The sequence below is a fragment of the Cupressus sempervirens genome, chromosome 5 (assembly GCF_028749045.1).
Source record: "Cupressus sempervirens isolate cs-2001-9-10 chromosome 5, ASM2874904v1, whole genome shotgun sequence".
NCBI classification, from domain to species: domain Eukaryota; kingdom Viridiplantae; phylum Streptophyta; class Pinopsida; order Cupressales; family Cupressaceae; genus Cupressus; species Cupressus sempervirens.
The window spans coordinates 514,624,893-514,649,957 of NC_143122.1; the positions used below are offsets into that span (position 1 = coordinate 514,624,893).

General features: G+C 36.2%; 1 protein-coding gene across 2 annotated transcripts; it reads right to left on the minus strand.

Annotated features, from left to right (window-relative positions):
* Positions 1–2,327: 2,327 nt before the first annotated feature.
* On the minus strand, positions 2,328–6,985 carry LOC149556965 (uncharacterized). 2 transcript variants are annotated; one of them, XM_089831610.1, is made up of 7 exons: positions 5,819–6,985; positions 4,966–5,620; positions 4,594–4,826; positions 4,326–4,478; positions 3,777–4,177; positions 3,234–3,639; positions 2,328–3,099 (listed from the first exon to the last, which is right to left on the minus strand). In XM_089831610.1, exons 2-7 carry the CDS (start codon positions 5,586–5,588, stop codon positions 2,519–2,521), a joined length of 2,397 nt encoding a protein of 798 aa, XP_089687736.1. In that variant the 5' UTR covers positions 5,589–5,620; positions 5,819–6,985; the 3' UTR covers positions 2,328–2,518. The 2 variants fall into 2 exon arrangements, with proteins under 2 accessions (XP_089687736.1, XP_089687735.1); XM_089831609.1 differs by having other exon boundaries at positions 4,966–6,985.
* Positions 6,986–25,065: the final 18,080 nt, after the last annotated feature.

Here is a 25,065-nt window from a genome sequence, read left to right on the forward strand (position 1 = left end):
CTGCAAATTACAGATAAGCATATAACTATATCTGAAAATAGATGACATGAAAAACCCTTAAAGAACATCTTTGTATTTTTTCTTAAATGGATTTTCCATTTGAGAGCTGGTAACAAGATGAAGATATACACTCCCTAAAGAGAACTTCCTATTGCACATGAAACCAAAGATGTGGAAAATGTTGAGCACTGTAAAGAGCTAAAGTAATTCAAAGATTTCACAAAAGGAGGCAAAACAAAGGAGGAAACCAAAACAAGACTGCATTACAACTACATATAATTCCAGAATGCCACAGTGAAAACTTGATTATATGTTAAAAGAATATTATGCTAAAAACAGAGTAGTCTTAATATCATTAAACATAACTGACTTTGCACATCTATTTTCAACTTAAAAGATTGCACGTGGTTGCTTCCTGACAAAAAGCATATATAGTTAGTTATAAAATACATAAAATTAAATCAAAATCCCATCAGACTAAAGACCTTATCAACTCCTCCCATTGATAAAGCATAGCTTCTAACTTGACTTTTCCAAGACTTTTCTCAAGTAACAATGACTTCATTGGAAAAATGACTAAATGCTTGAATTGGCAAGATGCTGTTAGAGCTGAACTAGTACTGAACATTCTATAAGAAAGCATTATGTCAGTCAAATATTGTTTTAAGGGTTCAATGGGATCAAAACAAACAGCTTTGGTTAAGATCGTAAACCATGACACGACAAAACTAGCCCATTCATGGGCCATGAGCTCATATAAATATAGCAAGAAATCAAAGTTGGAACATACCCATCTCAGGTGTAAATCTTAACTTCAATGGTGCATCCCATGGTAGGTTGGGCTTAGAAGGTACAGGCTACTTACTCAAGAATGAAGCAGGGAAGACAGGAAGGTCTTATTTCTGCTCTAACTCTTTGCTACACTGTGCATGGTAGGTCTATTGAGATTGGAGAGAACTCAAAAGTTGTGATTAATGCAATTAAAAGAGAAAATTATCTGAATTGGCACCTAAGGTGTATCCTGAAGAGTCAGTTTCTGGGCCCAAAAAATTTAATCACTGAAATCTTCACATTGCTCCTGTGTGAATAAAAGGCAGACGACTTGTTAGATTAAAAACGCATTGATTTTTTTGATTTATCATCGTTACAAAGCATAGATTGATTTATCATCATTACAAGCATACAAGTAGGATACTGACATTGACAATTGTTTATCAAATATCATTGATATCAATTGTCCACTTATAGATATGAATTTAAAGTAATACCACGTGCAGCTTTTAGAAATGGAGTTGTGGCTTATCTTTGTTGTTAGAATTGATATATGTACATTTTACACATATCTATGACGGCAGTGTAAAAGAGACGGTTCATTCTGAATCTATACCTTTGTATTGATATACGTATTTTTATAGCCATTTTAAAGTCCTTTTGTTGGCATAGCATGCAGATATGTGCTGATTCACTGTGTTGAATCTAGCTTGTTCTTATTGGCTATGCATAGGCATTCAAACAATGGATAGTAGGGCAGGGGGTGTCTCTGGAGATCCCTATATCAACGAGAGGAGTATTGGTCCATTGTCCTCGTGTGCAAGCAATCAAGGCAGTGAAATTAGCTGACTTAAAGGTAAAACTGACCCATACTATTGAAAAGCAGATGTGCACCATTCTATTGAAAAGATTTTATCTTTCTGCACAACCAAGGAAATGGTGGAGATAGATTTAGATCATATGGTTTCTTCTCCTAGACTGACCTACCCAGTGATCTGTCTGCATGTAGTATATATTTTATGTAAAGATATAGGCATTATTATGATTTATTTCAGGATTAGAGAATGTCAAACATATGGTGGGTTCTAGAAGGAGGTGACTGCTATACTTTGTTAGCTTTTGAAAATGAAATTTATCAGTCAATTAGGAGCGTTGAGCCCATCCATGATTCATCTTTTGGGTTAAAGGATTACACATCATCTCCTTGAATGGAAAAGATGTGTAGTATCTATTATCATCCCTCACATTGTTTTTTGCATAGAAACGTGAATCGGAATCGGATCGAAATCGGCAAGGCCGAATCGAATCGTGAATCGGCAATGAATCGGCAATGAATCGGCGATGAATCGGCAAATTTGAAAAAACCCTTTAAATTTAAAGATTTTAACAATTTAAAACTTATTTCATGCACCCTTTATTGAATATAACTTAAGCACACTATAACATCATCAAATAGAAGTTAAAACTTAACATACATAAACATGAAACATAAAATCCATCACATACGTAACTATGTTATCTAAGATTCTAAAATGTAAATTGTAGGCTAGCTGAAGTAAATAGAAATCAAATGATCATAATGATTTAAATCATAGAATGTATGTAAGATGATCCATAAGACATCAAATCATAAATTTATGTAAGAATCTAAGATGAAGATCCATGAAAGTTTGAAACTTTGAAACATATGTCTATCAATGATTCAGTATCAATATCTGTAAACAAAATATAAAAACAAGGCTCCAGCTCAAGCCTCAGGCTCATAGTCATCATCATCCTCAACATCATCCTCAAGCTCGGCTATAGCCTCAGCCTCAGCCTCTGAGTATCCAGTCTGCCTAGTAGCAAGGCGTCTAATGTAGGTCCTAGAGGACTGTCGAGCCATATCTCCCGCATATAAGATGGGCTCACGAATGTCGCTAGGGCCTGTGTCTGTGCGTGCACGTGTGCGTCTACCAATGCCTGAAGAACGTGCTCTAGCTGCCTCAGCCTCTATATCCACCTGGTCAATCCACGCACGGTCTTCCTCAGTGAAGACTGGATCTACAACCTCTGTGAGCCACTCTGATTCTGGATCAATCTCCTCCAGAATGATCGGAGAGGAGTCAGTGCCCAAAATCTGTCTGATCCTAAGACGGAGGTTGTAATGAACGAAGACAAGATCATTCAACCTCTGCACTGTCAACCTGTTTCTCCTCTTCGAGTGGATGTGCTCGAACATGGACCAACTGCGCTCACATCCAGAAGCGCTGCTTGGCTGACTCAGAATACGAATGGCAATTTTTTGAAGTTTTGGGGTTGTGGCCCGAAACATTTGCCACCATCTATCTGAAATAAGGGAAAATAAAAATAATTAGTCTCATTTACAAATTACAAATTACAAGTTAACTCTAAAATTACATAATCAACTTTAAGTTTAGAATCTAGATTCATGAACATTGAATATATTATTTAATTTTTACCTGGCTGTATTGTTTCCCGAGCATCTATGGCTACCCTGCTAGAGAAAAGTGGCCCTTCTTTATTATTGAACTTATCAAGCTCAATAATTGCAGCACTGCTATCCTCATCAGTACTCAACCTCTGGATCACTGTATATAATCCGGTGAGAACCTCCTCATCCGCCTTGAAGTCAGGACGGAAACGAAATGCCGAATTCAAAAAGTAAGCTGCTGCATGGATGGGTCTGTGGAGCTGATTCTGCCATCTCCTATCAATGATGTCCCAAATAGGGGCATACTTCTCCTGCACTCCTGCATACTGAGCTCTAATGGCCTCCTTGGCCCTATCCATGCCCTCATATATGTAGCCCATAGAGGGCTTCTCCCCATCAGCAGTTCGTAGGAGAGATACAAGAGGCTCAGTGGCCTACATATAAAGTAAAACAAAAATTTGAGTCAAAACTTAAACATAGAATAATTCAATAATATAAGGTAAAACTAAATCATTAAACAATTAGCATAGTAAACTGTAAAATATTAAATGTTAAATTGCAATAAAATTACCTTAAGTATTTCTCTAGCAGGTTTCCAAAAACCATCATCATCAAATATGCAATCCACCACATCTATCCCTGCAGTGGTCGTAGCATAGGAAGATGAAATCCACTCCCGCCCAACAAACATGCTCCTCAAATCATCCCTTGATGTCAACAAGGACTGCAAGGTGATGAAATTCGAGGCAAACCTCGTGATCCCTGGACGAGCTAACTCTTTGTCTCCTGTGTACTTCCTCATTGTGCTAAGGACAAATGAATGATTATAAATAAACTTACATATGTTTTTTGCCCTTTCCACACATGACTTGACCCACTCAAGTTTGCCAATTTCCTCCAACATGAGGTCAAGGCAGTGTGCTGCACAAGGGGACCAAAATATGGTGGGGTGCCTCTCCATCAAAAGTTTGCCTACAACAATTTTAAGATAATTAGAAATTCAAATTTCAAACATGTTAGAACTTAGAACTTAGGAAACTTAGAAATTCTAAGTTAGAATTAGAAAAAGTTCAAAATTCAAATAAATTTATTTTCAAAACTTAAAAAGTTAAAAGTTTACCTGCAGCAACATAACTTGCTGCATTATCCGTCACCACTTGCACCACATGTTGTTCCCCCACCTCTGCTATAACTTCCTCAATAACCTCACATAAGTATGTGGCGTTTTTTACATGAGCAGAAGCATCAATGGATTTGAGGAACATGGTATATCCTACAAGTAACAAAACAACGAATTATAATTACTATTAGCAATCAACAAATCAAAATTTGAAATAGTCAATCACGATTCAAAATTATGTATGTAGGAAAGTAGAATGATCAATCACCTCCACAGGATACAAGAAAATTGAGGAGTGTTCTTCCCCTCCTATCTGTCCAACCATCAGTCATGATGGTGCAACCCTTTTCGATCCACTCCTTTCGATTGTCCTCAAGCTCATGCCTCATATCTTCAACCATTTCCTCCAGGAGGTATCCACTCAACTCAGCCTCAGTTGGGGCTTTAAACCCCGGACCACAAATGGCAACTGCATCTATCATGTTCTGCCAATAAGGAGTCCTGTCACAAATAGATAATGATATTGATTAGAAATTTAGATGTCAAAAACTAAAATCATAAAACAAGTAGATATAATTAAAGTTTTACTTTTACTTTTAACTTTAACTTTGAAGATAACAAAGAAAAAAGAATCAATTACCTGGCTGCAATAAATGGAATGTTGCAAAAGTACCAGAATTTGCAAATCTCTTTTCTGGCAGCATCATGAATCTCCTTGTTCAAACCCATGCCCTCAAGCGTGGGTTGGGAGCCAGGAGTAGTGCGGGGCACAAAGTAACTATCCATTCTGCTTTTCCGCACTCTAGGCCGCAATAGGTTGGTGTTGGACTCTGTCTCAGTATGAGACCGACTACCACTAACACTCACATGAGCACTAGCACTAGGATGAAAAGGAGGCCTAGAAGAACCCTCCCCAACACAACCTACGGATGCGGAAGCTGATGCAGATGCACTTGCAGATGTAGATGCGGTTGCGGATGTGGGAGCACGGGAGCCAATACCTCTTAACCCTTCAAGTTGCATTTTCTTAGTCAACTTGTCTTGTTCAATTTTTTCTAATGCCACTAAACAAGAGCGTTTTGCCTCAGCGGTTTGTTGAGTGCAAACTGTGACATCATGGCCAGGTATGCCAGCAATGTGGTATTTCAATCTATAGATACCTCCCGAATTTATTTTTTCTTTGCAAAATATACATTTTGTTTGATATTTGGTTCTCCCAGGAAACTCTTCATTATATTTCCAGCATTCATCTTTTTTACCCATTGTGGAAATTGGAAAATGAAAGCAAAGGGCTGCTGCAATAAAAAAATTCATGTAAAAAATCAAAGTTTGCAACTAATAAACAAAAACTACAAAACAACAAACCCTAGTTTGCAATTTAGTAAAACTAAAAATAAAAAACATTCAAGATTTGCAAATGAAGTTTGAACACTAAAAAAATTTAACAAAAAATGCATACTACACTAACATGCAAAAAAAAAACCAACACTTACCTCTTGCAAATGAGTTGAGGAGTGTTGATATTGACTCCTTAATGCTCCCAGTGCAATTTATGGCCTCCCCAAATGGACTTCTGATCTCTTTGGTGCTCTTCCTTCTTGCCGGTTGGAAACCTATGGATTCTCTTTTCTCTTCTTCTCTCTCACTCTTCCTCTCTTCTACTCATACTAAGCAAATAGAAGGCTCTTTAGGGTTATAACAAAGAGGAAAGTCAACTTAGAAAGCAAATAAAACATGTGTTTTTTTTTTAAAATTGAACTTTCTATCCTTGCTGCCGCGGCCGATTTCTGGAGATTCACGATGGCGATTTTGGCGATTTTTGCCATGAATCGCCGATTCAGGCGATTCACACGAAAAAATCGCCACCAGCGATTTCCGATTCCAAAAAAATCGGGAGCCATGAATCTTATCGCGATTTCGGTGATTTCGGCGATTTCATGGCGATTTTTGGAACTATGGTTTTTTGTTTTCAGTAATGAAAACACAATACCACATCACATGATGAGTAGGCAAGTCACTTCTTGTCACCATAAACTACCATTATGGTGTCATTGATTTGCTTCTTATTATACACAAATAACATCATATGAAAATAATACAACATACATTAAACAGTGGGCATGAATGTTAGCATACAAGCCTAGTACAAGAAGATTTCAGGGTGCTCTTTCACTGAAATTAAATTTCTGGCCAACTTTTGCTCACCTTTTTTGCAACATACAATCATGTAATTGACACCCTGTTAAAAAAAAAAGTTCATAAACACGTGTTTCATAGCATAAGTACTTTATACAATGACATTAAAAAGAGAGTTCCCAGTTCTACAGATTAGCTTTGTTCGGATCTGTTTTGACATAGAAAACAGAGTCATGGTTACAACTATTACAGAAGTTAAACAACTCCTAAAAATAATAAATTGCAACCACCAACCACTGAGCATATTTGCTCAACCAGATCGCTCCTTTATCTTGCTTGGGTTTTTCGAAACTGTCATTTACTCTCATGGGAACCCAAGCTAGAGGCCTAAGACTTGTTTCTGAGCACTTGTTAGGTCTGTCAATGAATTCTAACAATCATAACAGCAGAATAAAACTCTGCTGATTTGCCCTTTAAGCATGCATAATCACTCTTTCATTACCTCCAACCACAATACATGAACCCAGCACAACAAATTTCCCTGAATGATGAAAACAGGAGAGTTTTTAGGCCTATAATCAAATTCAGTCATATCCAACTAGTACTGGCACCAAGATGACAGGGGCTACTACCTCTAAATAAAGCATTAAAAAATCATTTATCACTCTTTCCCTTACAAAATTAAGCAAATGGTTGCAAGGTAAGGACGTCCAGCATGATAAGGAAAAATGGTAAAAGACCTGGTGAAAGCCCTTTACAATCACTTTCCATGCCCTTCAATGCCTGTACAACTTGCAAGCAGAGTTCAATCTCTTTGGGAAAATAAACCTCAAAAGATAATTTTTGCCCACTAGCTCAAAACTGATGGTTAAAGCGGAAACAGCTGTAGAAACATACCCAATATGGTGAGCTTCACCCCTTCTACTTGGTATCTCAAAAGAAGTGTACAACCAGCTTGATGGAGAGTATGAGTAGATTAAAGAAAACTGTGCAAATCAGCTAGAAAAAATAACAAAAGCAACCAAAAACCAAGCCACCATTCACTAAAGAACTCACAATCAATTTACCTTGAAACCCATCATTTTCTCTGAGAATTTGTTCTCCGACTGTGAAAGCAATGGTGTTTACTGAAGTAGAAATGCATTAAAATTAGCTAGTAAGGATCTCAAAGAATGTAATATCCCGGATGGATATTGTTCCCAAAATCTTCTAGAAATTTTCAGAAATATCAGCAGATGATTTTATGCACTAAAACCAGCAAATGAACAACAAAAACCACAAATATTCCCTTGTTCAAACAACTCAAAGCTATCGTATTATATTGATCAGCAATACAATAACATAACATCAAAGTCCAATATTAAATACAATAACACAGTCAGATTGGAAAATACTAAGAGAGAGCCTATATGCATGGTGTAAGCTATGTTTTGAATCCACCGCAAAGCTAAATCGGGTTTGTGTCCAATTCACAAGAAGAACATGAAGGTTTTCATCCTCAGGATTCTGAATAGAAGCTTAAAGCTTCCTTAATTTCTCCAAGAGAAATCTCAAAACCCAAATCAATATCCAAGCATGTTGAAAATGAGCTCCCTCTTCCCGTTATAAGTACAATAGGACGACTCTTCATATTCACTTGCCCATCTCTTCATTTTTTATTCTCTTTTCCCTTTTAATTGTCTTCTTTCCACTTAAGAGAATAATATAACTTTATAAAATAAAGTGACTTATTAATTCCTCTTTTTATTTTTAAAGTCACTTTATTTAAAGAATTTAATCTTAAGACATTAAAATAAATATCCTGTCGAACTCAAAAAGCCATGTATAATAGCTTTTTGAAAAGCTCTTGGCAAGACACTTTAAGTCCAATATTGCAAAACTGGAAATACGGACCCTAACTTACTATAAAGAGTAAGTATCAGGAAAACCTGCTATCTTGACTCTGGTCTACCTAAAAGTGAAGATGCCTACATCAAAAATCACACTTACCCCCGAAAAAGCCCTGGTTAGCCCATGAGACCATGATGGAAAAGGCTAACGATGCATCACACCTTAATCGCAAGAAAAGGGAACATCACACACCAACAAAACTTGTGCTTTGACAAGGCTTTTCATTCTTAATCAACCTCAAAAGAGCTTCTTTGTTCATTCCAACAACATCATGTTTTAAGTGTGCAAACTCCATAATGGAAACGAGAGTGAAAACCCCTTTATATGGAGAGTGGGGGAGATGGGACAATTTAATTTTCAAATTTTTATTTTCCCCACAAAAAGGACCTCTAACATTTTAAATAATATATGTGCCTGTTTTCCATTTCCCTAGGCATCCAACTTGGGAACATGACTTTATAATATTTAACACTAAAGTGAATATTAAAATTTAAAACAACTTTCTAACTTTAGTACAAATATTAAAATAATTCAAACCATTTTCTTAAAGCACTACCAAAGCATCAAAAATTGAAATTGAACACTCAAAGCAGGATCTAGTGTTGAAGAATGATGTCAAGTGCTAGAATAAGACGTACTAAAAATAGCAATGTTCCCCAAGAACCGTGGAAAAAAACCTAGAAGGCTTAAAACACTACAAAGAGCATAACTAAAAACCTGAAAGCTAACTGAACTCCACCAAATGTAAAGAAAACTCAAAATAAAGCTCTCCAAGGACAGTGGAAGTCTCCAACTCATCTGAAAACCTTAGACATCCAAAAATTGTCCAATACTCATAGAATAGTATGGTATAGAAATGTGGGCAATATAGTTCTCCCTCCCCAAGTGTTGTTTATCCTCAAGCAATGCTAGCTCATCAAATAAATGATCCTAGATGATCCAAGTAGGTCCAAGGTCCCAAATAAGTCTGTAAGTTCTTCAGCTCCATCTACTCAAAACATTGTACTACTAGGCACCTAAACAATTAAACTCTCAAAATCCTCCAATAAGAAGAGCAAACAAACACTAGAATTTATTGTTTAGCTCATTGGGAAATCGATCTCCAAAATAACAAATTTGCGGCACAATACAAGTAAGCTCGAGAAAATTAACGTTAACTACCTCATTTTTGACACCCTATACTCCCACATAATCATTTTCATTGTAAAGTAATAATCGGCTATCCCGACCACAACTATAGGATGAGCTGATAATAAGTAAAACAACTATTTGGTGCCTAAACATCCATCCAACAATGAACTTTGGTAACCAAACTTGTCATTCCCTCCAACTGAGGCTATAAACTAACCTTGTCAAGGGTTCGAATGGACTAGAATCACTTAGATTTGCACCTATTCAAGTCTGATTTTTTAAAACACATCACTCGAAAAGAACAATCACAACACTAAAAATCATTCCCCAAAACAAAATTCCATATCATTCTCTTGGCTGAAAATCCCTTCCTGAGAGTCACTAACTCAACAACGTACCTGTTGTGTTGTGAACACACACGTCCCATTGCAAATGGGGACCCCCTCTTTTCTTTGCTTTCTAGCTTAGTATTTCAGCTTAGGTGTCCTTAACTTAGGAACAGTTTCAGGTTCCTTGGTCTACTACCTCTTAGAGGTTGGGTGAGTCAAGTCAAGAATTCCTTGTTCAAGATTTGAAGTGAGGAAATTTTCTGAGGATTGAATCTCGAAACAAAATCTAACATTGAGAAAGACTTCCTTTAGGAAATCCGACTCTTGCTGAAGATTCCTCTTCAATCCATACAAGTTGAGATGATGATTACTTTGAAAATCCATATTTCAAGTATGAAATTGTGGGTTGAAAACTTGAAAGGATAAATAAGTCCTTATCTAAATTATGAAAATTCCATAAAATATCAAAGTTGCAAAATTCTGTCAAAAGTTTGTCAGGAAGATGTGTTGGAGGAGAAATTCATTCAATTGTGATGTGGAAAAGACAAAACTCAATATTTAAAAATAATAATACTGAGGACAAATAAGAAAATTCCAAACATGTTAAGGTAAAACGAGGAAAAATCTGAAAAAGAAAAAATTCTTTGGAATTCAAGCTCAAATCAAGTTTTCCTTTCACCTTCCAGCTCAAAATAAAGTTTTCCTTTCATTTACAGCTAAAAGTTGACCTTGCATTAACATTTCCGGCTAAAAATTGACAGCCCTTGAAAGTTTCTAGCTAAAAAATGACATTGCATTAAAAATTCCAACTAAATGGCAACATGACATTATGCAACATGGCATTAACAATTATAGATCAAGAAAAGCATGAAAAGTTTTCACCTTAGGAACAGGGAATTTAAAATGCCAAAATTATATGGACAACTCAGGGAAGAAGAATACATAGTTTCAAATACAAATCAACAAATGCTATTAAGATCATCCTTGATCATATTAATTGCAATTCCAAGGATAGCATTCCAAGGCATTGTTCAAACACAATTAAGACAGATTTTCAGCAGAAGGTGCAAAATTTCTAGATTGAAGGTGAATCAAAACGCAACTAAGGTTGTGAATTTAGGATTGCAAGATGCAAAGTAAGAGCATATTAAATACAAATTCCCACAAATAAGACCTTCGAGGCGAAATTCAAATCAGACGAGGCAATCAGAATCAGATTCAAGCCAAAATTAAGTCAGAATCGAGGAGATTATATCAGCAAAAATTTAAGCAGGCCAATAACATCAGCATTTGAAGGCAAAATACATCAGCAGAATATACATTTTCAGATTTGGATCAAACATTTAAAGGAGAATTTTAAATCAATTTCAACTTTTTCAAGAAAGTAAAAAGAGAATTCTCGTGTCTAGAATCCAAAGCCAAGTATCCAAAATCAAGAATTCCAAATCTTAAATAAAAAATTTCAAAATCCAAATCCTAAGATGCACATCCTATTCATGATGAAAGTTTCAAAATTTCTTTGAAGAATTATTTGTCAAGGTAAATATTCTAAGTTCTTCAAACTTGCACTTAATTGTATTCGTAAGTTCGATTCAAGATACTTTCCTTTTTCTTTCCAAGAAGGATAAAAAGGACCAGCTCAAGGAGTTCAAGCTCAAGGAAAGCAGAATGAAGACAACAAGGTGAGGAAGGGCACGATTCACACTTTCAGAAGGAACTTGAGATCAAGGAGGCAGATTTCTCTACAAGTGCGGAATGTTATGACAACCTTAAAATTCCTTGTAAATCCAAGACCAAAATTAAGGACTCAATTAGTACAAGAAGATCAAACGAATATGACATCCAAGACAAGGACATTCATCAAGATGATAAATAATTACACATCGTTGAAGAAGTAGATGAAGTTCATAAGAAGTGAGAAGTTACAGAAGAATTAATAAAAGTTAGAAACATAATGTTGACTATCAAGAGACATCTATTCTTTGTAATGAAGAATGAAAGATTAAAAGTTATATGTTGAGCTAGCACCTACTCATCTTCAACCAATCAAACAATACCATGTACAATATTACAATCAATTTTCTCACTAGTTCATCCATAAAAGGATACGTATTTAAGGACTTGTAAATTTCTCATTGGATGATATTAAATGCATGTAGTGGTAGTTGTAACTACCTCAAATAGGGTTTTCATTGAATTATCTCAATCATTGATTTAGAATCAATTTGCACCCCTCATTTGTAATTCGGAGGTCTATAAAAGGCATGGCCTTCTCATTTGTAAAGTCATTAGCTTTATAGTGGAGAAAAGTAGCAATTGGAGGAGGAGATTACTAATTGTTTCTAAGACTATGTTGAAATCAATATACAGTTTTCATTGAAGATATGGTGGGCCTCTGTATTTTGTTTCAACATACTTCTCAAAGTTTTAGTTAAATTTCATTGATTTTAATGAAGAATTATGGAGATATGTGATGAATTCCTTGATTCATACCATTTTTGGTTTGTTAATTGCAAATTGCAATGCGTGGTTGATTTTAACCTCATTTTGGGCATAGTTCGATTGTGGATGTTCATTTGGATTGTGACGACAATATTGGGTAATTAGATAGATTGTTTACAATATGAAAATCTTTCACTACCTTAGAAGATTGCACTTTTTCTATTTGTCTCTAGTTAAGAAGAAAGTAGTTCCATAAACAATTATTTATCTAAGCATCAGCTAATGATATCATTGCCTTACGAGCTATAAGTAGATTAGATTCCCTAGCCCTTATCCTTTATATCTTTTACTTGAAACTCAAGTCAGTTGAGTATTGAAATCCCAACCGCTTTTAGGAAAGAGAATTGAAAAAGTCAAGGAACAATTATGTAAATCCCTTTAAGACCAGCAAGATCATGTCATTTTACTAAGTCTATATCCAACACAAAGTTGCATGTTCACAGTGAAACCTTGGGGCTGCCTTATAAGATCATAATGTGGCATGTCTAGCATTTGAGGTTTCCTTGTGCAAGAGAGAATAAGATGGTTGGAATTTTACTTTTTATTGGCGAGAGTAAAAGAACACATATCAATACTACCAGATTTTGTTCAAAATCCTTCACCAATCCAGTTTTATGAGCACAACTTGACTGTTACAATGACTATTAAGAGAGGTAATAACAACATTCATTTTACCTTTTGATTCAAAACCTCCCATGTCATGTTCATCTTTAATTCCCAACAACCCATTAATATTGTCATAGGTACATATACTCACCCCCAAAGTGGCTCCACCACATTGATGCCCACCAACCTTATGGTCACAATAGTACTCTTCTCATGATGAATCCATGAAGTATCCATCATGCCATATTGATCCCCTCCATCATAATCTAGCATTGGAAACAAACCATGAACATGCATCTCAAAAAGAGAATAATGAAATGATAGCCCCGCATCCATATCAAATAGGGAATTAGCCTGAATTCAAAAATCATGATTACCTCCTCGTGACTTTGATTTTTACAAAACCGAATACTCCTTGCATCATTTTGCATGTAGCTATATGTCATCCTTCCTTTGTCATTCCTCTCAACATTACCATTCTACACTCATTCTGAATTTCAGCTTAAGTTCAAAGTGATCTCACCAAGGGGACAAAGCCACTCCATAGAATTTAGAAAGAACAATATTTGTGCCTCCTATACTCATGACATAAAAGTAATCATTGACTTCATGGTGATTCAATAGAAGCCTCGATTGTGGAATCCTATTCACGCAAGACATAGTGTGACAATTTGAATTTATAACTTGGTAACCTCCAAATTTCTGTCTTAAGTCTACATTGTGCCACAATGTCTTCATCAATGAAATTATAAGCAGCTAGGTGTCAATAAGAGCAATAATGTGCTGCCCTTTCATGATACCTCTAACCCTAAACAAATCATTGCTTATAGGACTAGAGAGCTTGGTAAGCTTGTCTCTTCTTCGCTTCTCTCCCCTAGACTCGTCTACTTGAACCTTTTCTTCACTTTTGTCATGTCTTTAAGACTGACCTGCGATACCTTAATATTAGCATACATATATATATATATATATATATATATATATATATATATATATATATATATATATATATATATATATATATATATATATATATATATATATATATTCTAGAGCCGACCAGATAAGCCCCTTGATGGAATGACCCAACTGAGTAATTAAGGTTGACCTCTCCTTGAATTGGTACCCGTGTTGGCTGCATTTGAATTAAATAATTAATAAATATCATGCCCAATCTGGCCGACTTGCTTTGGAGAGTTATGACCATTGGTGAAAAGCTTCTCTGGTTGGTATAAATAGGCATTCATTTGGGTTATTTGCAGCAAGCATTCCATGGAATACGATTTCCATTCAAGGCAGATTCAAGCAGACATTGATAGAATATTTGAGCAGTTTGTACAAGAAGATTATTTCAGACATAAAGATCAGATATTTCCAGACATTATGAGCAGATGATTTAAGACTTTAGTACAGGATTATTTCATAGTTAAGATCAGGCCTGAAAAGGGATTGGTAGCAGATGTGAGCAGAAATAATCTGCAGCCAGTTATGGCCTGTAATGCCCCCACATAGGGCATAGGGCAAGGGCTCTTATCACCAACAGGGGAGAGAGCAAAAATAATGAACAGCGCATAAGAAGGTAGTGATCTGTTCATCAAGAAAAAATGGCACTCAAGAGCAACAATAACAATAATCAAGCCACAGCAAACAATGATTGAAGATTACTAGCAATCAAGGCATTAACAAATAATAATTAACTCGGTTAGTAAATCAAAAGGGTTGTGATCAAGAAGTGAGAAATAAACGATTATTTTGCAATTAATAAAGAGGTATGTCTTGTAATGTCTCATTTTTTAGCACAAGTTGTATGAGTTTGTTGTTAGCCTATTTCTCCATTGTCCCATAGGCTAGCCAGGACATTTAGGGTCTTTGAGGTCATTTGGCCTAGGCAATTTTAGTTGCAGGTCGATCTGAGGTGTCTGGATGTAGTTTTGGCACGCTTACTATATATAATAGTCACTATGGGCATATGTGGACATCCAGTGGCAGAGGTATTCATGATAAATTGTTTAATATCTAAGTTCATCTATTTATCATCAATATATTTTATTATGCATTAATAAAGCTATTTTATAAAGTCAAATTTAATTATTTAACTTTATTAATGCATAATCTATAGTTTGCCGGAAATATTTAATTAAATGGCCCCCTTTTCTCTATAATACATTGGAAGCATAAATAAAAGTTAGTGGGGACTTAAGTGATGGAAAATCATGTTATATGGCAAGAAAACATCAAATAAAAAACAATTGCAATAAAATATGGGTAAAAAGCAAAATTCTTGAAATTGTAGGAAATGCCAAAAAAGGTGATTTTGTTTATCCCACATTGTCAAGATGAGTGGAAAGGTTCTTAGAAAACACTATAAAAGAGATGGAAATGCCGTCATTCAGAATGCTTGCAAAATATATGAAATTGATGAAAGTGTTTGGAAAATTTTCTCTCAAGGGCTTGTACAACAAAATCCCTCTTCACTGTCATTCTCTTCGCTGTTGAAAGATATAGTCAGGAGGATTGTTGGGTGCTTACAAGGTATATTACATCACTTGAGATTATCATTTCATTCACCAGTATCCAGTTTGCCAGGAAGGGGGTTTGAAAGGAGAGCTTGGTGTTGTATTTCAGACTATTTTGCTGTGATCGAACAGCTTCTGTTGAAGGTATTTTACATCAGCTGGCAAGGTTATTACCAGCTGTATGAGACTTGTGTTTGAGCCAGAAATTAAACAGTACCACTTGGACAGTGGTCTGCAACTGCTGTACAAGTTTGAAAGTCCATAGCACAGGCTGCAAAAACTGTAAACATCAAAGATATTCTTAACTCAATTTGCAATCACCTTAGACTGGGACGTACAGGTCTTATATTGCTGTTGACAGGGAGACATACAATCTGATTATTCACTAGAAGGAATTGTACCTGCCTGGAGTTGTATCTTACAAAGTTGTAATGCAAAACAAGGGGGTTTGAATAGTATAATTGAGCTCAATTAACAATAACATATCTGGAAAAGCATTTACAGTGTGCAAGCATTGTAATTTTTACATTTGTTTGAAGAAACTTAGCGAGGGTTTGCTGTTAATAATTATCAGAACTGTGGTGTTTGAATAAGTAGATGTGATTGACCTTCGAGTCATTTTTTGCTTTTTCTTAGTCATATGCTTCAATTTTAGTTTTGTTTTCACTCTAGGATTGTAGCATTTTCAATTCCACTCATTTTGAGCTATCTTAGGCCTTAAACGGACTTCTCTATCAAAAGATATTAAAGAATTAAGCATTCAGACGTGGGCTTTTCAGCCTGACTGCATGTCATTATTCTCTAATTAAAAATCTCACTTAAGTGGACTTTCCGTTGACCAGTCCATAACACTGTGGGCTTATTTTATGTAAAATAGAAATAGAACCCCATCTTTGTGTATTTGCATTAAATATATGAAGCTTTAAATGAGTTTTCCATGTAATAGTGGGTTTTTAAACTCTGATTACATGTCTCCTCTTTTAAATGGTAACTTGTAAATGCACATGAGAAAGCCCATGAGTGTTTAATGGTGGCAATTTTCTAATAAATTAGATATCTTAATTCACGCCTTGGATATGTTTTTCATCTTCTAAATCCAAAAGGTGGCAATTTGCAGAGGGATTGTGTTTATATTAAAAGCAACGTTTTGATCAAGTAAAAACAGGTTTTGACGGACCCGAAACCTTTTATAGAGTATTGGAAAAATAAAAACTGAGAAACCCAGAAGAACTGTGCATCAGCACCAAGAGCAGTACAAGCTAAAACACGTAGCTAAAAACAACGAGCTAGAAAAGACAGCAAAAAGAAAGCAAAAAGACAGCACAAAACCAGCTATAGGGTCTTCAGTAGATCCGTTGCCTGGTCTGCAAGGATATTCATGTTTTCTGCAGAGGCCTTCAGATCATCCATTTCTTTAGCTTCGACACCCTCTGTCTTCTTCGAGTTGGCCCTGGTGCGCTTGCAATGTCCTTGGTCCTCTTTCACTTCCTTGGATCCTTGACCTTTCCCTTATTCAAATTTGTTCAGGAGAGTGTTAATGTTGTCAGCCACTATCTTCAGAATAGAGCAATTTTGATTCGCCAGTTTCTTAACCATCTTCTCCATATTAACCACTCTGTTATCCAAACCACCCAACTTTTTCTGGAAATCTTTTATTAGCTGATCCAGAGCTCTGTTTTTGGCTTCGAGGGGTGGAACACATTTCATTAAATTCTTAACCTCTTTAGCATTACCAATCACCTCAAAAAGTTTATCAATATGTTGTCCCAGAGTTCTCTCCCCTCTAGTAGTTTTGTTGAGCTGGTCAAATTCTCTAAAAATGTCCTGCATCTGCTGCTGCAAACTACTAATCTCCTTCTTCATCAGCCCCAAATTGCCGAAAATCCCTTTCAAAAACCCTTGGTCATCATTGCCCTTGTTATGAGTAAGGTCATCCTCGTCCCCACCAACATTGTCTCTTTCATAATCAGTCTCCTCATGCCCTTCAGCATCCATCTTCCTTTGGCGAAGTGCATTTTTTCCTTTTCGCTCTATCCTCTTTATCAAAGGTTCATCATCAGAAAGTATGCATAAGGCCCTGTCCATATTCTTCCCCTTGTTTTTAGAGACCTTACCAATAATACCACTTTTCCATTCCCCTCTTCCAACTCCTCTTCAGAATCTGTATCCACATCAGAATCAATCTCCTTAATCTTCCTTTTCTTCCCAGACGAGCTACCAAGCTCCATCTTTTTCCTCTTCTTAACCTCAATCTCCGCAATCTCGTCCTCCGTGTCTTCATCAAAAGCTCTCATCCTGTTCACTCCCCTCCATCTCACATTCCATAGTTTTCTTACTGAAACGGGGTCTATCCACTTTTTTTGATTTAAGGAGGTTCATAACTAGCACCATTAAACCCTCATGATAGGCATGGCCACCCTCAAAATCATTCTAAATAGCTAAAATTGTAGTACCCAATGATTGCCTAAGGTAGAAGGGAAGATTAAGCCTAACCCTATGCCAAAATAGTTCACTAGCATAAAGTCGTACCCAAATATCTTAGTAAAGCAGCCATCCAAAGTTAAGTATTCAATAACGACGAACGTGACAAACCTCTAGGGGCAAGATATAGAACCAGGGCTAAAATAAGAATTACCAATTTTAACCAGTCTGTCTGTTTTGTTCCTTTGTCGTTTCCGCAAATTCCTCCCCAGCCCAATCCGAAAACTTCCTATCTCTGTAAAAGTTGATCCCCTCTGTGTCAAGGCCTATAGCTTCTGCTATGATGTCCTCAATAACCTCCATTCTCTGATTACCCACCAAAATGCTCCCATCCTTCCATGTTTTAATGAATTGACAAGTAATAGAAAGGTTACTGCCTTTAAGCCTCTCCATAAGATCCGTAAACTTCCCCTATTCCAAAATATCCCAAATCTCCTTCTTCTTTTTTCCAATCCTTACAACTAGCTGGTTCTACCCTCTTTCTCCTTCCTCCCATTTTCTTCAATCTGTTGCAGATTTTCACAATCTCAGGGTGCACATTCAGAAAGAGAAGCCAAGTATCAATATTAAAGTAGAGGGAATTGATAAATAAATGTGCCCCCAATCCATGTGGCAATGAATAAAAAGTCTCTAATTATGATTAAAAACAGCCCCATCCAAGTAAAGATAGTGATTTTTGAACTCCTTGCATGTTGTAAAATGCATTAAAACATGTGTAATGAATATTTTAAATCCCATTATGGCTTAAGACATCATTTGTGGGAGCCTTTACATCTTCTAAATGCAAGAACCGTTGTGATAAAAGGGCATGCATATAGTATTTAAAAGCGTGTATGTTTCCCACAGGGCTGTGTTTTTAATTAAAGGTGAATGGTGGCAATTTTTCCTTCACGTGCATGTGCGAATGCTCATTCAAAACACATCATTACTCATCCCTAATGCTGCATTTTGAACTAAGGTAGCATGGTGGCAATTTTTGGCCAAATTTTACATGTGAAAGTTGATCAAAAATGTGTTATTACCTCCTCCAAGCCTGTGTTTTATATCAAGCAAATTAAAGGTAGCAATTTTGGGTTAAAGCGCACATGTTAATGGCATTATAAAAGCTGTTTTCAATTCCTATATACTGCAATTGCTTCCAGCAAATGGGCGGTGATTTTCGCCTCATTTAAATGCATGACAATACCTCTGTTTTCTTTTAAACAGCCCATCTAGGGCATTCCTTGCATAAACAGAGGATTTGGGGGAGGGAATACAAGTGTTTTTAGCTTGTGTTTTGGATCAATCCCGCCTAGGTTAAAAATGGAACTTTCAGCTTGTTCATCATCTACCAAAATTGTGCCCTTCATCCCTAGGCATCATTTTTGGAGGTGATTGCATATTTCAACAAGAGATTCAATTTGCAGGTTGGAATCTTTCTTTATTGTTGCTATATTTATGCAATTTTGTTCTCCATCATGAACATTTGCCAAGCATTCAATCTTGACTTGAATATGCATTGATTTCTCAAGGAGATTTTTCTAAGCTGTCGATTCGGGTTCGGGGACAGATTTGGGTTCGAGGTTCGTGTTCATAGGTTCGAGCAAAAAAAAAATTCCATTTGGGTTCGTGGGTGGATTCATGTGTGTGTGTGTATATATATATATGCAAAAAAAAAGAGAAACATGCAGAGTTGTAAAACTAACTTACAAAGTCATTTCATAGTATGAATATATCAACGTTACTTGATCATTGATCAATGCCAAATGTCAAAGATAAACATTAAATACTCACTCATTAATCAATGTTAATATTGTAAAGAAAATCATACGTTGAAAATATTAAAAAAATGAAATTTTAATGTAATTTGAAACAATTGTATGGCCCACAGTCCCAATCAGGGACCCTACCAGGACCCGGATCCAGACCCAAGCATGAATCCAAACCCAAATGAATCTGGATCCGAACCCGAGCTCCAAGGTCTGAACCTGGTAACTAAGAGATTTTTCTTTATTGTTGCTAAATTTATGCATCTTTGTTCTCCATCATGAACATTTGTCAAGCATTTGTCTTGACTTGAATATGCATTGATTTCTCAAGGAGGTTTAGTCGATATTGTTGCCTAAATTTTTTTTTAAATGGTGATTTTTCTCTAAATCTGAAAATCATTTGGATTTGTTTACAAATTTTGAACTTTTATCGTCTTCTCAAAAGAAGTAAATTCTCTTGTGCGATTTTTAGTGTCTTTTCTTGTATATATTTTCATTTGTGTATGTACGTGCAAGTATTTTATTTCTTTTTCAGATTTGCATGCTTTTGTTTAATTGTTGAATTCTTCTACTTCCATCTCAATTTTCCTCTAAGTTGCATATGCAAGATTTTCACCTCGCTTGCATATGTAGACGAGATCTAAAACCTCATTCTAAAAATATGAAATACTCCAAACAAGGAAGTTACTTTTACACCATGCAAATGCAAGCCAAAAGCCCACTTTCAAAGCAAACTATGTCTTCTTTTCAATGCTTTTACCAAGGCTGCAAAGGGACTTCAAATTCCCATTTGTAGATTCCACATGCTTGTTGGTTGACTAATAATAGTGGGATATAAAAGCCCCACCTATGAGAAAAACATCCCTACCACATGTATATATATCCATTTATGCTTCATTCTCTTACCTCAAACTTTTTGTTCGCTCCTATGCAGTACCTCTAGAAAATCCTGGTTTTGGATTTTCTCTTCATTTAAAGAGTTGATTTCACCCGAAATCAATTGCATTTCACTGCCTCAAAGCTTTCCTAATATATTACCCACTTGTATACTTCCAAATCTATACCTTTGTGCTCCAATATAGCTTCCTAATCTCATGAGGATGTACACACTTTTTGGGGCTTTCATGTAACCCTTTCTCATGCACAAAGGCTTGCCATGTCAAAAGAAGCCACTCCATCAAAGGGCGAAAAAAAGAAGATTAAGTTCAAGTGTGACAAATATTATAACTATATTCCTCCTTCACAAGCTACCTCATAATGTGATGAAATTTCGAGATATTGATCTTGCCCATTTAAAAATGGAAGATTTTCTGATAAGGGTTGATATCGCTACTACATATAACATGGAGTACATCAGACAAAGCTACATACACACAGTCTCTACTTTTCTGGTGGCTACCCTAAAAATAGAGTTTGTCTTGGTATGTGCTACGAATTTTGATTTTGCATCTAGAACCATCATAGACCAAGATGGGAACACTATTGTCAACCTTGATCTTGATACCATAAACAAGATATCCAACGTACCACCTACTCTTATGATAATGAATATCACAAAATAGAAAGGTTTGAAGAGATGGAATGACGATAACAAGTATCAAATCAAATACGTCAATGATTATTGGTTGATCAATTAGAGGCCTAATCTCTCAAGATGGCCAAATGGGGTGCTCTGCTCAGAATTCAAAGAAGAGTTCAATGGTCTTATTACATTGCTCAATAGGAATCCGACACTAAAGCGATCCAATACCTTTGAGTCATAGAAGAAAAATTTCATACCTCTAATAATCAGGTCTAAACCGTAAGTATTTTGGGGAGAGATGGTTAGTGACATCTTGTGTGAGCAATTGTCTCAAGTTTCCTCCACTGGTACATTTTATATGAACTCATATTTGGTATACATTGCTGCTGCCCTTGGATTATTTCTTGGCCTCTCGACCAAAGAAGATACACTTGTGCCTGTGTGGGAGTGTGATGAGCAATTTTGAGGTCCAATCGAGCACATTACAGGAGGGGTATATATTTGGGATTATATAATCTGAATATTTAGAATATAAGAATTATTCTGTATATATATATTATATCAAGTACGTACTTGGAACCTCTTGTCAATAATTGATGTACATAATCAAGATATACAGATTAAATATAATTATATACAAAAATTATACCCAAATCTTATTACCATTTAATTTATAGAAGGAAAGTTTGTGGTGTTATCAAGGAGGGGCTTGAACAAATCCAAGCAATGGATACTTGTCCCAAGATAGGGTAGGGATCAGAGATCCTAAGTGTCTTGCAAGCATAGTCCCAATCTATGTTCTCCTAAGTTTCCGAGATGGGGATGGCAAGGGACATTAGGACGGGTTTCCAGGACGGCAAAAAATTTTGCCGATTTTGAGGATGGGGGGCGACGACAAACGGGGACGACAAAAGTGACATTTTTGTTTATTTTTGTTTATCTTTTGTTTGTTAAAAAATGGGGACGGATGCAACTCCCCAATGAAGTCCCTGAAATGCTGATTTTTTTGGGGGGATGTGTCCCCAGGGAACATAGGTCCCAAGAAAGGATAAAGGGCTTGGATCTAAAGCTTTGAGAGAATCCATTGCAAATTAGTATCTAGGAAATTTGGATAACACCTACACTTTACATCACTAAGACAAGTAGTAATATGATTGGATAAGTGGGAATTGATAGATAATTTTTCCTAATTAAATTAATATTGTTTATTTAGCTTGAAATTATTTTTATCTTATGACATAAAATGTAGGGAATTTGAATATATATATATAGTGTCTAACCTAACATGGGACATTACTCTCTCTCTCTCCATCACCATCTCTTTCTATTGCATGCACTAATATCCCTCTCTAACTCTCTTCTCCCTCATATCTTTTTCCCCATTACTTCCCCCCCCCCCCCTCTGTCAACTTTTTCTCTTTGTCAAACCCATAAATCATTGAATGTTGGAGATGAACCAATCCTTAGAAGACCCTCTAACCATCCTCATTAGCCTACGAGGATCCAATATTAGGCTAATCGTTAAAATTCTAGTGCTGGCAACAAATGGGGACATTACACACTTTTTGACATTGTCACGGAAACCACGAAAATCTTTTGCAGGCTCTTGGAAGAACTTGCAACACTATTTTTTAGCCATTAGGAGTCAAATTTGTCTCCATAGAACTTGTATGAGTTATGTTCATCAAATTGGGTTCTACAGACATAAATGCAGCACTTTCATATTCAAAATCTTATAGAACACGTATGTGTTTTCGTTGTCTACCCCATCTCCTTTCCCTCTCTCTTTCACTTAAAATTCATATGTGTTCTATAAGACTTTGAATATGAAAGTACCGCATTTATGTCTATAGAACCCAATTTGATGAACATAACTCATACTAGTTCTATGGAGATAAATTGACTCCTAATGGCTAAAAAATAGTGTTGCAAGTTGTTCCAAGAGCCTACAAAAGGTTTTCGTGGTTTCCGTGACAATGTCAAAAAGTGTGTAATGTCCCCATTTGTTGCCAACACCAGAATTTCAGGGATTAGCCTAATATTGGATCCTCATAGGCTAATGAGGATGGTTAAAGGGTCTTCTGAGGATTGGTTCATCTCCGACATTCAGCGATTTATGGATTTGGCCTTCATTTGATATCATTTGGACTCCATTTGCCATACTTACTATGTATAGTAAGTCAGGGGTAATAGAGACGGACCCTTTCTATTTTAGAAAGTGTATTTGGTCACATGGGGAATTATGAGGAGAGATTCCTATTTCAGATGGCATGGCAATCAGACAAGTATTTCGAGAGATATTAAAGTTCAAGTCACTTAAGTGATTTGTTTAAATATTTTAATGTTATTATAAAGTTATAAAGTAACTTAAGTGACTAAAAGACGAAATTGGCTTTTAATACCACATTGCCTTGTTGTTTGTCTCTTCCCTTATATCGAGGTTATAAAAGCGTGGAGCTACATTGGGATTGACACCATGGAAAAAGATATTAACATATTGATTTGAAAATCGATTGCTTTAATGTGACTAAGTGCCTTAAGGACAAAACCCCTTAAGTCATTGACAATCTGGACATAGCCCCAGTAGCTCTCGCAAGTGTTCAAACAACAATCAGGTATACAACAGCAGTATTAACTGCTGACTCCAAATAGAAAACGACTGAAAGGAGTAAGTATCCCAGCAAGTTATTTACAGTTCATTTATCAACTGGAAATGTGTGCATTCCTTCAGCTCCTACATAGCTGACAGGTTAAGGGAGTACGTGGTACTATGAGTATGGAAGTAAGGGACGGTAGCTCTGCAGCAATGGAGGTCGGGTCTCTGTGATATCTGACTGGGTGACACTCTAAGCTTTCACTGTGGGAAGGGGTCTACATACAAGTGTGAGGGCAGTGGCTGGAAGTCAAAGTGAAGAGCATAGCTAGTAGTCAGGGGTGAGGTAAAAGCGGTTGCTGGTTGTCTCAGTATTGCGTAGGTTTGATAGCAGCTGCAGACGGTTTCACCAGTTACTGCCAACAGTCAGAGCTGAGTCAAGATCATCCTCAATCGGGTCATCCCAGTGGGGAGATCAGATCACAACTTTCAAATTTATGCATTCCAGTAGGGACCGAACTGATATGTGCCAAGATATTCATCCGGATGTGATTCCAAAGTGGTTGGACTCACCTACAAGCATCCGCATTATTCCAGGTTCCACTATTTCATTGTTTGGGATTGGAAAACTATTTCTTTGTGCTGCGAATAATGAATAATGATATGAGATATTGTTCCATTCTCTTGCTTTGCTTCTGAACAGTAAACCGTACATGGTGTTTAAACTGATATCATTGTTCTTTTTAGACTTATCATTGTAAGTGATCCCCGCATTAATAAAACTACCTTAGTCATATTTGTTGTATTATCAGAGTCAGAATACTTCAGTGGCATCATAGTTTAATACAGGGATTCCACGCCAACTGTTTCACAAAATTTCCACTAGCCCAAGATTAAATTTTCTGATCAGAACAAGCAAGGATTATTACAGAGTAAGATTTTTCCAGTCACGCATTTTTTAAAGTGAATTACTTATCTTATTGTTTCTTTGTTCTTGAAGTAATTTTATTGTTAATATTTTTAATTATAACAAAATGATTATAATTTACAACTTTTTTGTAATTGATTGTGTATGTTCATCATGATGTTTTGTTTTCGTTGTTCTTGAAGTATTTTTATTGTTTATGATTTGATGTAGGACAACTGCTATTAACTATATGAAAGAATAGTAGGATGCATTCTATGGGCACTACATGTGCTTGTTTGATAAAGAGCTGCCTAGAAGTGTGTTTCTAATGAGGCTTGCAATAAGGTAAATGAGTACGGCTGCTTCTTCCCACAACTCC